The sequence below is a fragment of the Cydia splendana genome, chromosome 23, assembly GCF_910591565.1.
Source record: "Cydia splendana chromosome 23, ilCydSple1.2, whole genome shotgun sequence".
NCBI lineage: Eukaryota > Metazoa > Arthropoda > Insecta > Lepidoptera > Tortricidae > Cydia > Cydia splendana.
Genome location: NC_085982.1, coordinates 3,637,023 through 3,652,634, shown reverse-complemented (window position 1 = coordinate 3,652,634; position 15,612 = coordinate 3,637,023). Strand labels below are relative to the sequence as shown.

At 37.2% G+C, this 15,612-nt stretch overlaps 1 protein-coding gene across 1 annotated transcript in view; it reads right to left on the bottom strand.

The window, feature by feature from the left end:
- Positions 1-871: 871 nt before the first annotated feature.
- Positions 872-15,612, bottom strand: part of LOC134801741 (tyrosine-protein kinase receptor-like) — a 42,237-nt gene continuing 27,496 nt past the window's right edge. Inside the window, exons 21-29 of the mRNA XM_063774338.1 lie at positions 15,397-15,591; positions 14,676-14,794; positions 14,138-14,244; positions 13,247-13,330; positions 10,538-10,602; positions 8,800-8,894; positions 7,307-7,436; positions 6,781-6,901; positions 872-5,653 (exon numbers count right to left, since the gene is read on the bottom strand). Coding sequence (XP_063630408.1) covers positions 5,003-5,653; positions 6,781-6,901; positions 7,307-7,436; positions 8,800-8,894; positions 10,538-10,602; positions 13,247-13,330; positions 14,138-14,244; positions 14,676-14,794; positions 15,397-15,591 — 1,567 coding nt within the window. The 3' untranslated portion in view covers positions 872-5,002. The remainder of the gene's footprint in view (positions 5,654-6,780; positions 6,902-7,306; positions 7,437-8,799; positions 8,895-10,537; positions 10,603-13,246; positions 13,331-14,137; positions 14,245-14,675; positions 14,795-15,396; positions 15,592-15,612) is intronic.

The window sequence follows — 15,612 nt, the reverse complement described above, 5'->3', positions numbered from 1 at the left end:
CATATACCACCAACATACGCCGCACACGATGGGCGTGGCGTTCAAATGGTATGACAACTCGCTGGCCCATTACAGGGTTCTATGTTACATTTTCAAGATAATTGAAATTCGACTTAATGTCACTATGACAATGTTCAAATTTCAGTTCGATAAATGTGAAACATAGAACCCTGTAATATTGGGCTAGCGAACTGTAAATGTAATTATTCATCAAGAGTAGAGAGTTTAGGTACCTAATATTTTCTTTTAGTAAAAACAATATCATCACTACACCTTATAAAACAAAGTCCCCCGCCGCGTCTGTCTGTTTGTGTGTTCGCGATAAACTCAAAAACTACTGAACGGATTTTCACCTATCAGTAGAGTGATTCTTGAGGAAGGTTTAGGCATATAATTTGTTAACCTGTGCGAAGCCGGGGCGGGTCGCTAGTAAATCCTTCATCATCATCATATCAGTCAGAGGACGTCCACTGCTGGACATAGGCCTCCCCCAAAGAGTGCCACAATGACCGGTCCTGCGCCACCCGCATCCAGCGGACTCCCGCGACCTTTACCAGGTCGTCAGTCCACCTTGTGGGGGGTCTACCCACGCTGCGCCTTCCGGTACGTGGTCGCCACTCGAGAACCTTTCCGCCCCAACGGCCATCGGTTCTACGGGCAATGTGCCCCGCCCACTGCCACTTAAGTTTAGCGATTCGGAGGGCTACATCGGTTACTTTGGTTCTGCTGCGGATGACCTCATTTCTGATGCGATGAGTAAATCCTTAAAGTTGACAAATTCACTCATTTATTCCCTTCCGTTTGCTTCCAGGGATTTATTTTTGTTATAAACTGGGTGTATTAGGATGTAAAAATAAAACAACACCTTAGGTACATTTATTATTAATGATTTTATCTTTGAATATCAATTACACTTTTGTTTTGTATTTTATAAATTTACATGCAACTTGTATTCATTGTGTCATCCATATTTTCACAAGTAGACATAAGTGCTATCTATTTAGCATATTTATATATCTTAAAACGATCATCGCATATCCAACAAGTGGATTCTGTCTCAAAAATAAAACGTTAAAATATGCTCAGGACAATTTGCAACTTCGTTGTTCAAAACAGTATAACTATCATTTCGTTCACGAGAAATGACACGAGCTACTGTCATTTTGTTCAAAAGAAATGATACGGAAGAATAACATTTCAGAGTCACTCGCTTCAAGTCGAAGGAACTTATTAGGATGTTTTCCGTCACTATACATACTTCACAACCACATTTAAACTTTTGTTAAAATTATAATCTTTAGAAAGTTTTTTTCTAATTCAAAAAGAATAATTCTAAATTGAGCAACGTACAGAAGTGACAGTAAAACGTTATTCGTCAAACGAAAGTGTTTTTATTTTTAGTAACAGTTAATCCGGGATCCATACGTTTTCATATGAAAAGTTTTACATTAATTACCATTCGTACTCATGTCAAAAACCATCGAAACTATGTTACGTTAAGCCCGAGGCCTTTACAAATATTCCTATATACACATGCTCCCTGAAGTATTTCTGCACTTTTTACAATCGACTCCATAGTTTTTAGAACCATAATTACTTAACCCTATGAAGAAATATAAAACGGGAGTCCAGCAGGATTATCGCAAACGATACTGTCACGGCAGTCGTTGTTTCAAAAATGATTCAGGGAACATTGTCTTAACAAACACTTGCACAAAATTCGTTCAGAACGGCTCAAAACAACGCCGTTATCTCATGAGGCTTCAGGGCGAAACGACCAAGATCCTCGACAGAAAACGAGAAACTAAATTTAAAGAGAACGAATCGTACCATGATACCCTGTCATTTCATGCCTCAATAATACAAACAATATCCTAAATGCAAAATGAAAGGCAGTAAACTATCAAAATTGGCACTACTCTGATTAAAAACAACGATTAAAAATCAATTTTTGCTATATCTTACACTATTTCTTAGTTTAATTAAAGCATTCTCTTAAAATTTACACACGTTTATATTCCATATAAATAGATATAATCCTATATTGTTTTCTAATGAAACAACATTCATTTTTTGTCATGTGACCTATTCCTAACATGTCGGGTGGTTTTTTTTTTAAATATATTTGTATATATTATATATATAGCATACACCCATTCTTAACGGAATTAAAACTATTACAACAAAAACATATGCGTTATTCTACATTAATTATAACGGTTTTTTATAATTATATGAATATATGTATAAGGTCGGAATTTATGTAATAAATGTCTACTTTTTATATTATTTACAAACATTTTAAGCATTACTACATTTTTATACTCATTGTTCTAGAATTATAATGCTTGTTTGTTAACATTTCTTCAAATCTATATTTTGTGGGTATTTCAACAAGTCATAGGGAAGAACAGTTTTTTTAAACTGAACATGCCAAAAAATTACTTTAATAATATTACTGTTTTTTATTTTAGTCACAGATAGAAAAGTAACAAAAAGTTTTTGACATTAAAGGATAATATATCATGTTTTTAATAATATGTTTCTTCACTTTTATTATTCTGAACAAAATGATTAAGTGAATTGTTTAATAGAATTGAATTTAGGTTTCATTTTGTAGAGAAGTAAAAAAGAAGTTTGTGTGAATTTGTAGTTTTTTATTTTTATTACTGTGTTTACCTATTGGAAACTACAGTTTCATAATTTAATAAGGTTACTTCCAACTATTTAATGCACCCTTCATGGTTTTCCTTCAAATTAAGAGTGTGAGTGAAATAAATAAAATAATAGGTATATTTAATAGTAAACTTTCTTAAGTTTCTATTTCCAGTCAACATAAATATATATTTTTTTAATAAATTTTAATATTTTCGTTTCTTTATTCATAACTAATTAGTCTATTATTTTATTTATTTAGCACGGTCTGAAAAATATCGCGAATCTACTTGAAACTGATAAGAGAAAGATTTCGATGATCTTATTTATATTTCAAAATATTCTAACTATTTTATTATTAAGTGCAATGTGCGTTTGATTTCCGAAATATGTTTTACGTTTCCGCGAAACTTATTAAGATTTTATTTTAATAACGTAACTATTAAAATATTTGTAGATATCTTTATAAGTTTTATAACATCACGCAAATTTCAGCTCTATAGTTAGTTTTTTTTAGCATTAGAAATAAGGTAAACAATTGATGTGTCTTTTAATTGAAAAACACATTTTAAAAATAAGTTACGGCAAATATGTAACAATTATGAATGTAATAGGTACCATATTTATATTCTTCTGCTTTCATAAGTAATAGTTATTGATTATTATAAAGCGTTTTTCAATTAAAAGACATGTCAAGATCGCTTACCTTCTTAAAAGTTCTTTCTAATGCTAAAAAAAACGAACTATAGGGCGTCCGCTATTATTAGCGTGGGCGGGTGCATGGAGCGGACGCGCGCACGTGCACGTGCTATTGTAGGTAAAATCCATCGCATGCCACAGAGTAAATAATAGTACTAGGTACAGAAGGTCTCTAACAAAACGCGTCTATTACGATTACGACAGATATGATCGCTAGGTGGCGCAAGCGCGAGCAGGCGTCCGGTTCCGTAGCGATGCGCGGCAACAACTATGGCTAGACACCAAAATTGGTGTGGGCCGCATGTACTTGTAGCGACGCGACGAAATCGCGGACTGAGCCCCGCCTGCAGCACGCGTCCGCGCTAGTTAGCGTTGCTCATACTATTTTTCGTTATCCCGCTCTGTGCAACCACGCCACCTAAAAAGTACTGGTTCATTGTACAGTCACCTGCCATAATATGTTACTCTTCGAGGGCCGCAAAAATATGTGACACGCTCTTACGACTCTAGAAATAAGATCGTGTCACATATTTTTGCGGCCTTCGTTGCGTAACATATTATTGCTGGTGACTGTACCTACAAGCAAATAACTACGAAAGCTTCAACTCAATATAAAATACAAATATATGTAAATACATTAATACAATACAACTCTCATGGAAAAAAATGCTACCAAGCAACAACTATGTAAAAACAATTTTTCAGTACAAAATTCCATTTTAACATATCTTGGATAGCTACCTACGTAGAAAACCTAACATTTTATATTATATTTGGCCTACAACCGGCAAAATATTGAGCAACTTGAGCAACAATAAACTATTCATCTATAAGCGATCCAGGAAGCCATTACAATTGTCAAAGAAATACATTTATTACAAAACAAATTTGTACACATCGACAAAAATACATTTTCGAAATAATCCTTAATCTCGAACTATATTAATCTTAATTTAGATGTAAAAGTTTTTATATTTACAACTTAGATTAATGACTTATTTAGTTATATCTATAGTTTTTTAAAGTCTAAAGCATTTTAAAGTCTGTCACGGCAACGCCGCATCACTCCGCACAACCAATGGCGTATAATTCCACTACAAGACGCATGTAGAAGCGAAACTGATGCCAGGTATCACACACTGATTTCAGTCAAATCTTTGTAGATAGCTATCTGCCAGAAATAAATTATTGTCAACCAAAAATTATGAGCAAATATTAGCAGTTAGTTGTTAGCATTTTAGTTATTGTACGGGTTTTTGAAACTTGGTGAGTTTTGTTTAAAATATCAACCGACGAAGTTATTTTTCGTTGAGAGACAGTGGTGGCAATGAAACTGTTGACTGCATTCTTGTATTTTTCAGTGAAAAAGTTATTGGCATAATTAAATTACCCACTGTTTGGGGAAAATTGTGATACTTCTAGCCACCCAACGGCCTATTAAAAGGCCTTCAATTTATTGTACTTATTATGATTTTTTTAGTGAAATCTAAATTGCTTTTGTCTTGTGTGTTACAGTTTTGTGAATTTACAATTTTAAAATATTCAACAATGTCATTGTACCACTGCAATGCTATAAAAAAATCATAAGACAAACACCCTAAGTAATCACTGTAAAAACCTTCAGCTTCGCTTCTCCACGCCTTACACTTTAACAACTAATCTCAGACTCGGCGACCCCATTGCTACCCTGTTTAATAATCTTCCTCTCACCAACGATGACGTCAGAGTAATTCTTATTCTTCTGGTTATTTATCTGATTTTGTCCGTTACTGCCAGAACTTGACGACGCATTATCACTGTCCGCGTATGGAACATCCGTCATAGGACCGTTTAGTAAACTAGCTGCTGAATTTGACTGTTTTAGCTTAGTTTTCTCCTCTTTAGGCTCTTCTCTTGGACTATTTAGATCCTGTATGACAGCTTTCTTAGGATCGATCTGTATAGTTTTAGATTCGGATATCTTGTTAGGGGTAACTACGTTGAAATATGGAGGTGGAAGGATGTTCATTGTAGTTAGGTTTACAGAGCCTGAATTCTTTTTTAATGCGTTTAGATTTTGCTCTAGTTGGGCTGCGTCTAAGCAGAGCGGTTTGGGTTTTAGTTTAGGAGGTTCTTTAGCCCAGGCGGTGATCCGGGGTGGGTCGGGGGAGGCTATGGGGGCAGTCTTTCGTTCTGGCACGAGGCTGTTTTTGCTGTGGTTGGTTTTGTCCATGATGTTGACGTTGGCGTCTATCGCTTTGGATAGAGCATTCTCCGGGGGCTTGGGCGACGTTGGTGTTATGCTGATTAGTTTGTCGACCTGGATAACAAAAACATAGATGTTAGTTAATAAACAATAGAAACCCCTACTTATATTACAAATTCGAAAGTAACTACAGAGCTACTTAAGCTTAAACCACACATCTGATTAAGATAAAATTTAGTATGGAGATAGTTTGTGTGGTAAGGATATATGATAGTTTTTTATCACGGAAATCTTTATTCTACGCAAACGAAGTCACGGATTGATGAAGAATCAATTATAAATAAAATTTAAACGGCTTTTCACATTTAAAATGTGGCGCAGTTCGATTCAGAAAATGAACCGTTTTGTCTAGACATAAGCGTAAACGGATGAGTGAACTTGAACGTTCTATTTTCGTATAGGATTTATTTTTAACGTCACGCAAATCAACGCTTGTACATTTAGTCAGTTTAGATGAAAATGATTTTACGTCACATTTGCAAGATCACAATAGTAAATGAGCCATCAACTTTGAGTAAATGAGCCTTAGAATGTTTACATTTTACTCGTATATTTGGTTAGTAAATTCTTTTCCTGCCTTATATGGCTTATCGGTTAATCAATATATCGTCATGTGACAACCAAAAGTCACCAATTACAAAAAAAAATATTAAGGTATTAATATGCTTCATTATGGCTTTGTGTGGTGCCCAGTATCGTGTATCTTGACTTGTGAGTATGCATCTGTCAAATCAAAGACTTCTTCAACACTTTTTGTTGGTCTTTGCGTGCGTCAGCTACCGCAGTTTGGCAATCTTCAAGATTAACATAGTCTAATAAAACATGGTCTTCCATTCCCAGAGTGACACGGGCCTACGTCACAACAACATGGCCGCTATATATAGCGCTATCGCATATTATCATATAGCGCTGTCGCATGATGACGTAGGCCCGTGTCAGTTAGGTGACCTAGAAAAGACGGGAATGGAGTACCAGGCGGAGTATATTATTATACCATGAAGATTAAAATCTAAAAAGTCTTCTGTAGTAACTATTTCCTCGAATCTTTACGAATATCTATCCAATAGTGATGAAATGCAGATTGATACTTTGATTTCTAATGCAACTATCCCATTGTCTTGATGCTCACCCATGAAAACGAGAAAGAAGATTGAATTGAATTAAGAGATTTCTGGACTCACCGCCGGCCCCGAATCTGCAGGCCGTTCGGGCCGCTCAGAGAATGAGGTTTCCCATACAGCGGTCCCGTCTTCTGACGCCGAGTCTGAGTCCACTGAACCGCCGTCCACTGAACTTAATAATCTGTGGAAGAAGTCAATATTTTAATTATTACTGAATATGGAATGGTCTCGGTAGAAGATCACAACAATTAAAGTGTTGAAACTGGAAAGACGACCAGGGTCTGTTTGGGATATACCTTATAAATAAATAAATAAATGTTATAGGGACAATTCTTACACAAATTGACTAAGTCCCACGGTAAGCTCAAGAAGGCTTGTGTTGTGGGTACTCAAACAACGATATAATATATTTGTAATATATAATATAATATATAATATACAAATACTTAAATCCATAGAAAACATCCATGACTCAGGAACAGAATGAATCTGTGCTCATCACACAAATAAATGCCCTTACCACTACTACTACCACTAGGCCAGAAAAGAATAAGTAGGCTGGATCAGGCCTTATGATTTAGACTACCTGTCAGTGGAGTTAGACGGCAGAAACTTTGTGGTGGTGTTGGTCTCGGCGGCGGGAGTAGCAGCCTCGCGCCTTGCGCCGCCGCTGTCGCGCCGCGACGCCATTGGAATGTTGCCATATCCTTGTGATGCTGTCGAAGGGACGAGTGTTAGTCGTTTTCTAGTAAATATTGTTTTTTTTTTTCTTCTAAGTCCCATTTTTGCAGGTTTGAATTAGGAATTTTCTTTTAAACAAGGTGTAAAAGAAATTTGTGGGGCAGTCCCCAGTGGGATCCGTTTAATATACCGTATCGTGTTCAGATTAGGAAAAAGTAGAAGATTTTTTTCTGTTTTTCTATGGGGAAAACCTCCAAGTCGGCCAACCCTCCATACGAAGGCCATTTTATTCTTAATCAGAACAACATACCGAATATGCCCCTTAAACGGACCTTGTATATTGTCCCTACTTTGAAAAAATCTTATATCTCACACTGATACTCAAAGTTGAAACGCTACTGCGTATAACTCTATATGTATCCCATACAATCATGCATAGTTACCACATTTTTATTTTTATTGACAGTATAAAAGATAAGTACGAGTTTTTATCAAAGTACATACCTAGTGACGATACGTAATCATGTCTTGGCGCAGTCGGTAGGATGGAAATAATATCCTATCCTCCTAAGTCCCGATGTCTTTTTAAAAGCACATAATAGAATTGAATTTCGAACTAGAGTGGAATAAACAAGGCTCCATATTCAAAACTGCAAAAATGACTGGATCTTAGGACGTTATACATTCATATGGCAAACAGCACTTACAAAAATGTAATATCGTCATTATAGTCATCATCTTCCTCGCGTTATCCCGGCATTTTGGTGGGCTCATGGGAGCCTTGGGTCCGCTTGGCAACTAATCCCGAGAATTGGCGTAGGCACTAGTTTTTACGAAAGTGACCTTTATACGGTGTGGCTAAAAAATAACTGCATTCCCGTTGCCAGGGAGGTTTTGGGATTATACTGAGCAACTTTTACTACTTTTATTTTTTAGCCACCCTGTATAGTATTCTTACCCGTGATGACATACGGAGCCGAAACGTGGACACTCACGGTAGGACTGGTTCATAAATTCAAAGTCGCTCAGCGAGCTATGGAAAGGGCTATGCTCGGAGTCTCTCTGAGGGATCGAATTCGAAATGAAGTCATCCGTCAGAGAACTAAAGTCGTCGACATAGCCCACCGGATTAGCAAGCTGAAGTGGCAGTGGGCCGGTCATATTAGCCGTAGAACCGATAACCGTTGGGGTAGACGAGTTCTCGAGTGGAGACCGCGCATCGGCAAACGTAGTGTAGGACGCCCTCAGACTATATGGAGCGATGACCTTTGCAAGGCGGCTGGCAAGAGCTGGATCAGAGTTGCCGCAAATCGTGCTCAATGGCGTGCAATAGGAGAGGCCTATGTCCAGCAGTGGACGAGAGTAGGCTGATGATGATGATGATGATAGTATTCTTACCTTTCAGAAGAGGTGGATATTGTGAATCCTCGATTCCTGGATGGTCCGGCGTCGCCGTTGGCGATTTGCTATGAGGCAGCAGCTGATCCGTTGAGCTACAATTGTATATAACACGTTATTTAACCGCTTATTTACTTGCCACTTTCCATTGATATATTAAAACAATTATACATATTCATTTCGAAGATGATCATTGTTATTTCGATGATAACATTATTTCATTTATTGAAATTTAATTTCATTTTCCAGATAATACTCGTACTTAGTATTTATTTTATACTTTTCCATTACGTGGATGATTTATATAATTTCCAAGGTAGTAACATTTATTTCACAAAATAGGTTTATTGGAAAATCATTATCATTTTCCAGATAATTATTATTTCAGTGACCAGAGGTAAATCTTCAGAGCAACGTGCTTTGCAAAATCTAAGTATTTAAATAGAAAATAAGCATTGGATCGTAAAATATTGCAATTAAATTGGGTTAAGTACTTTAAAGTATTTTATTATTCATTTATAGAGGAAATAATATTGGTTAGGAGTAAAATCTTTGGGGTAAAATTGACTAACACTAATCATGCTCCAGCCATAGTCTCTTGGCTGGTTCAGAAACTTTTCTTTTTGTGTAAATGATTGTCTAAATATTTTAAAATTAAAAATCATTTATAGAATTTACTTGTGATGATTCAATTATTATTTTCATTTGAAACGAACACAAATTTCTCAATATAAGTAAATTATAAATAGGTATCTAAAATATTTAGGCAACCAAACATTGCCTATTTTTTTATCACTAAACAACATTGAATTATAAATATCACAGAAACATTAAATATAACAAAAATTGTTAGTAAAAGTTTGATTAAAAGACTGACAGACATTTACAAATTATACGCTTCTTTTTTATTTGCATACATTTTTATTAAAAATTACTTGAATACTCTAGCCGGATAAACGGCTATACGATGATATTGAGTAATATAATAATTAATTTCGTTAATCTGTACTGTACTACACTTGTTGTGTTTTATGTATGTACACCGAGCAGCCAAAATGTGTCCATGCTATTTTGCAGCCTCTGAGGTAAAAATAGATTTACGTTTAGAAGTATTTTGCATCTAGCGCTTTGGAACTTTCGATACGCTTAGGATTCCACATTTGGACAACTTAAAATTAAAAGCTGAGATACACTTCCGGCTGACTCCCTTAATTAACTTACTTTGTTACTTCACAAAGAATATAAAAATATGTAGTAGAATAATAATGTAAGAAAAACAAGCAGGTAGCGTAAGAAAATACTTATAGGATATAGGGTAATTCGCCAGTTACTGGCCACCTGTTAGTAACTGGCCACCCTAAACTAAAAATGAATTCTATTCACCAATAAACAGAATTCATTTTGGTGGCTAGTTATTGAAACCTTATACTAAAATGAATTCTGTTTATAGGTCAATATAATTCATTTTTAGTTTAGGGTGGCCAGTTATTGGCCGATAGCTGGTTACTGGCGAATTACCCTAATCCTATACCTTTGTACCTTTAGCCGTAAAACGTAACAGATATCCTTAAATGTCTTGCCAGAAGCTGTGAATTTTTAATTATTTTCTTTTAGTTAAAGATTTCTAGTAGACATATTGCTTGATAAAATAATATTCACAGATAAAGACAGAGAATAGAATTCAGTGTCAGTTAATTCGTATATGCTTGTCAGCCATTGTCGGAGTCGGCGGGGTTACCTAGAGGTCGGCGGCGGGTCGGCGCGCGGCGTGGGCTCGAGGTAGTCGCACGAGGGCGGCGCGCGCTGCGAAACCACCCGCGTCAGTGTCGGCCCGGGGAGACAACCCCCACCCCCTCACTCTTGGTCTTTGGACCTTGGTGTTGGCTACGCCACAGACCATGGTCTTTGATCTTACCTACACCTGCATCCGCAGGCGTTGCGAAGTGAGTCGTCAAACCTTACCTATCCTACGTAAATAGTAATTACTATTCCCCTCTTAGTAGGAGATCCCACATATATACCTTCACCAATCTGTCTGACAGATGAAACTATGAAAATATGAAAGAAAATATGTTCCAGAACATAAATAAATAGGGTTGCCTAAAGAAATATGGTCAAGGCTGTTTTTAATAAATTTTTGAAAAAAAACTTTTTTTCGTCAAATTTCACCGATTTGTTTGACGAACGAAATAAGTTTCAATGGAAAGCATACAACTTGGTAAACACAAATCAACTAGGTTGCCTATCTTTTTCCGGTCACTATTAGGTGGTTGCCGTGTTTAAAGAGGTGATTTTATATCGATAATTGTACTCATCTGTCTGACGCTTGAATTATACATCAAAATGACGGTAATTTTATTGCAAATACAATGGTATTGCCTGCGAAAATCCGGTCACAAATAAGGGTTGCCAAGCTTTTAATTAAAATAAGAAGGGAAGACTTTTAGCGATAACTCATAAACGGCTTAACTGATCAAGTTTGTTTTGATTTTATTTGATTGATTTTTTTAAGTACTATTTTCATGATTTTTTCCATATTTATGTTCTGGAACATATTTTCTTTCATATTATCATAGTTTAATCCGTCAGACAGATTGGTGAAGGTCGACCATATGTGGGATCTCCTACTATCTACCTGTAAGGTAATCACAGGCCACAGACCTTGAAGCCTAGGCTTACCAACTGGGTCTCAGTCATATCTAACCTATCCCATAACTTTTTACCCGACCTCGGCTGCTCGCGGGATACATACATTCGAGAAACCTTAAAGGAGCAATCCAGCAGGGTCGATTACGAAATACTTTATTATTTTTCTAAGAATGTGACGAAGTTTTTGGTTTGACTCAGTTATTTTTTAGCCTAGTCGAAGATTAGGCTAAAAATCTGTTTCCTACCATTTCCAATCAATCTAATTTCATCAACGTTCCTCTCAGAAGACAAGTGTAATTTTCAACAAAGACCATGGATATAATTATAACAATTAATTCTGCATCAAGTCTCCCCGGGCCTCTCACACAATCTACTCGTGCAGAGAATCACTGGCTCTTGCAAAACTATTCTCATTTCATTTGTATTTTCCAAATATTTGATATGAATTTCAAGAAATTACAAAAAAAATATTATTTAAATAATCATTTTCCGATTAAGATGCATCACACACGGGCTAAAATAATTAGAAATTGAATACCGAAATTTCACAGAATATAGTGTAAGTAGGTGCCATACAGGTTCCGGTGCTTACTGATAATTTCAGCCCGTGTGGGCTGCGCCTTGATGTGTTTTTTATTTAACTTGACCCAAAGGCACGCAATTTTGCAAAATCCAGCGTAAAGGGAGATAGGTAAATAAGACAAGAAATAGGTAGATTCCCGCTATAGCTACTAGGCAAGTAAAACACTTATTGAAGTATCGTATCAAGAGAGATTCCTTGAAATGTCCGCCGCAGCATGATTCGAGATGAAAATGATTTAGTCATGTTAAAAACAAGGTTAAATGACATGCATGAATGATACATTCCAATGAATCTCCGTCTAACTACGAGGGTCTATTTTCTAAGTTCCATTCAGGACAGGGAAATAAAACAAAAATATGAGCTATAAATGCCATAATGGTGCATGCCAAGCACGGCTCTTCACGGATCTAACATCGATACTTAACAGATTAAATAATAAGGGCCCAGTTACTTGCTTCTAGTAGCCAGAGCGAAAACGTTTGGAAAAAACAAAGTCACAAATTAGTCTTTTTTTTAGAAATCGCTTTTTATTTAGGGGGTAAACTCAAATTTTAGTCTGTCTTTACATACATACAATATTTTTTTATCGATTTGTTTGAATAGTAATGTAGGTAATTATTTCATTAATCTTTTCCTTATGAATGTAAAGACAGTACAAGGGGGCGAATTAAAAGAATTTTCTCAAAATTATTGGATTATTTTGTCATTATTTATATGAGGCATTGTTGGTGAAAAATTATATACGAAATGATTGACACTTTCATTTCTTCTGATAAAAATGAAAGTGCGTAGTATTTTAAATTATGGTTAATATGTTTTACTAAACATGTATACTTACAGAATTTTCAAAATCTTATATATAATAGGCAAGACTTGGGTATATTATCCGCACCTGTGTGATTTAATTTGCTTATAGCTTAGAAGTCAGTTTTGCGAGAACACATTTTGTGTCGTCTCATCACTTTTTAACATAAAATCACGGGTTCCAATTTTTACCCGTAAGAGGCAAAGCAACGATATTACATGTTTTAAACTAACAAAGAAACATCCTTACATTATAATAGAAATGAAACTTTTATGCGCATACCCGTCATTAACAAATTTTCACTTCAAAAAAAAAAGTTCGCTAAAATTCGAATATATTTTTTTAAATATTTTTCAGCCATCAATGCCTCATTTAACCTAGTGATTTATGACATAAAGCTTGCTACATACTTGCGGGCCATTGTTGAGCTGAACCTCGGTCGGGGGTAGCAGGGATCGCACCACGGGGAGGGGCGCGCTCACGATTTCTGGGTCCTGGTGCATAAGAAACAGTTTCACTTCCGACCTCATAGTTGCGTTTGTCAAATTTGTTTGTGTTTGACACGACAGAAAGGTCAAATGCGAAAAGAAAAAAAATGAAAAGAGTTCGCCTGTAGCGGAGATGAGAATGTTAAGATGGATGTGTGGCGTGACGAGAATGGATAGGATAAGGAATGAGTATATAAGAGGAAGCCTGAAAGTTGCACCCATAGTAGAAAAAGTAAGAGCAAATCGCCTAGCGTGATACGGGCATGTGATGCGGAGGGATGAAAGCCATGTGACGAGAAAGGTATTACGAATGAATGTGGAGGGAGGTACGAGGAAAAGTTGGATGAACTGTGTGAGAGATGATATGAAACGAACGCAAGTGAATGATGAGATGACAGGCGACAGAGAGGTGTGGAAGAGAAAGACATGCTGCGCCGATCCCAAGTGAATGGGACAGGGGCAAGAGAATAATGATAAAAAGGTCAAATACGGCTATCTCTGAACCAAAGGTTTCCTTTGTCAGAAATAATCTTTGCTATTGTTTTCAACTAAATCAAAGATGTAGAATTGTAGACCATAGCATTTTTTTTCTAAATCGCTTCAGCGGTTATTGATTCCCCATACAAACGTCCACTCCAATAGTGTTTTGGGGATGGGGTGGGAGGTTGAGGTTATCTTATCTGCCCAGGGCTATAACCGCGAAATGTTTTTTTTGACGTTGTTACTGGTACGGAACCGTTCGTGCGCGAGTCCGACTTAATCTTTTTTTTTAACAGAGGATAACAAGATGAAGTAATTTCTTTGGCAACAAACCTTTAAGAAGCACTCAAGCTGAACGAGCATGTTGGCGAACGAGGGCCGTTCTGTGGGCGTCGGGTTCCAACAGTCGCACATCAGCCGGTAGATTTCTTGAGGACAACCTGGAGTGGGATACATAAGTTTTAAAACCAAATGCAATCTTGCTGGCATTTTTTCTGTGCAAAGAGACTAGGGGGGTTGTGACTGCTTTCTGTTAGATCTAGCTAAAGGAGGTACCAGGGCTCTGCTTCTTGAAACCACTTGGTATATTATGTTAAGTAACTGTAACTTAATTAAATTATTTGTATTTGCTACACCTATTCTGGGTCCATGTGATACCATAAGCAATATGTAAATACTACCCAAAAACGTACCATGGAAGCAAGAAATAAATGAATACTGAAAGAAGTACTCCGTCTAATCGCTCTCTGTCTGACTTATTATCAGTTGTCTGGGAGGCAGAGATAGGGTCCCTGTTTGTTATTAAACTACAGTTCCTGGACGCAGTGCCCATCAGGACAAACAAATAGTGCAGCAACAATAAAATACTGACCGTAGGGCTTCTCGAGACGGCCGCCGCTGGAGACCATCTCCATGACCTCTCTGTTAGCACAGCCCGTATACGGCATCACGCCTAACGAGAACACCTCCCAAAGAAGCACTCCGAAGGACCTGGGAACACAAGTCACGGTTTTATGATACCTGTGATCATTGAGAAATCTTAATACGGATTAGACAGAACAGATTTCTGATCAATGGTCAAGGAAATGTCAGTTCTTGCAGATAAAATTGTCGGAACCGAAAATTCTGTATGTATGTGTGTGTTTCTGTTCCCCAGGAAGATAGAAGAATTAATAATTTTTTGGCATCAACAACTGCCGAAGAATACGTAGAAACGCTTTCTTAATGATTTCAAGAAAGTGAAAATGACATATGGAACAGAAACATGGCCGCTTACTGTGTGCCTCATAAGAAGGCTCAAAGTCACCCAAAGGGCAATGGGGAGGGCTATACTGAGAGTCTCTCTGCGTGATCGCATCAGCAGAACCAAAGTAACCGATGTAGCCCTCCAAATCGCTACCGGAAGGCGCAGCGTGGGTAGAACCCCCACAAGGTGGACTGATGACCTGGTAAAGGTCGCGGGAGTCCGCTGGATGCGGGTGGCGCAAGACCGGTCATTGTGGCACTCTTTGGGGGAGGCCTATGTCCATCAGTGGACGTCCTCTGGCTGATATGATGATGATGATGATGAAGGCATAGGTACTCGTACTCACCAGACATCGGTCTTGATAGTGAACACACCATCTATATACGCCTCCGGTGGCATCCATTTTATAGGCAGCATGGCCTTCCCTCCCTTCTTGTAGTAGTCCGCGCGGTATATGTCTCGCGCCATGCCAAAGTCTGCGATCTTGACGACACGACCCGGCCCGCGGGAGGAAAGCAGGCAGTTGCGTGCTGCGATGTCCCTGTTATATTGAAATTCTGAT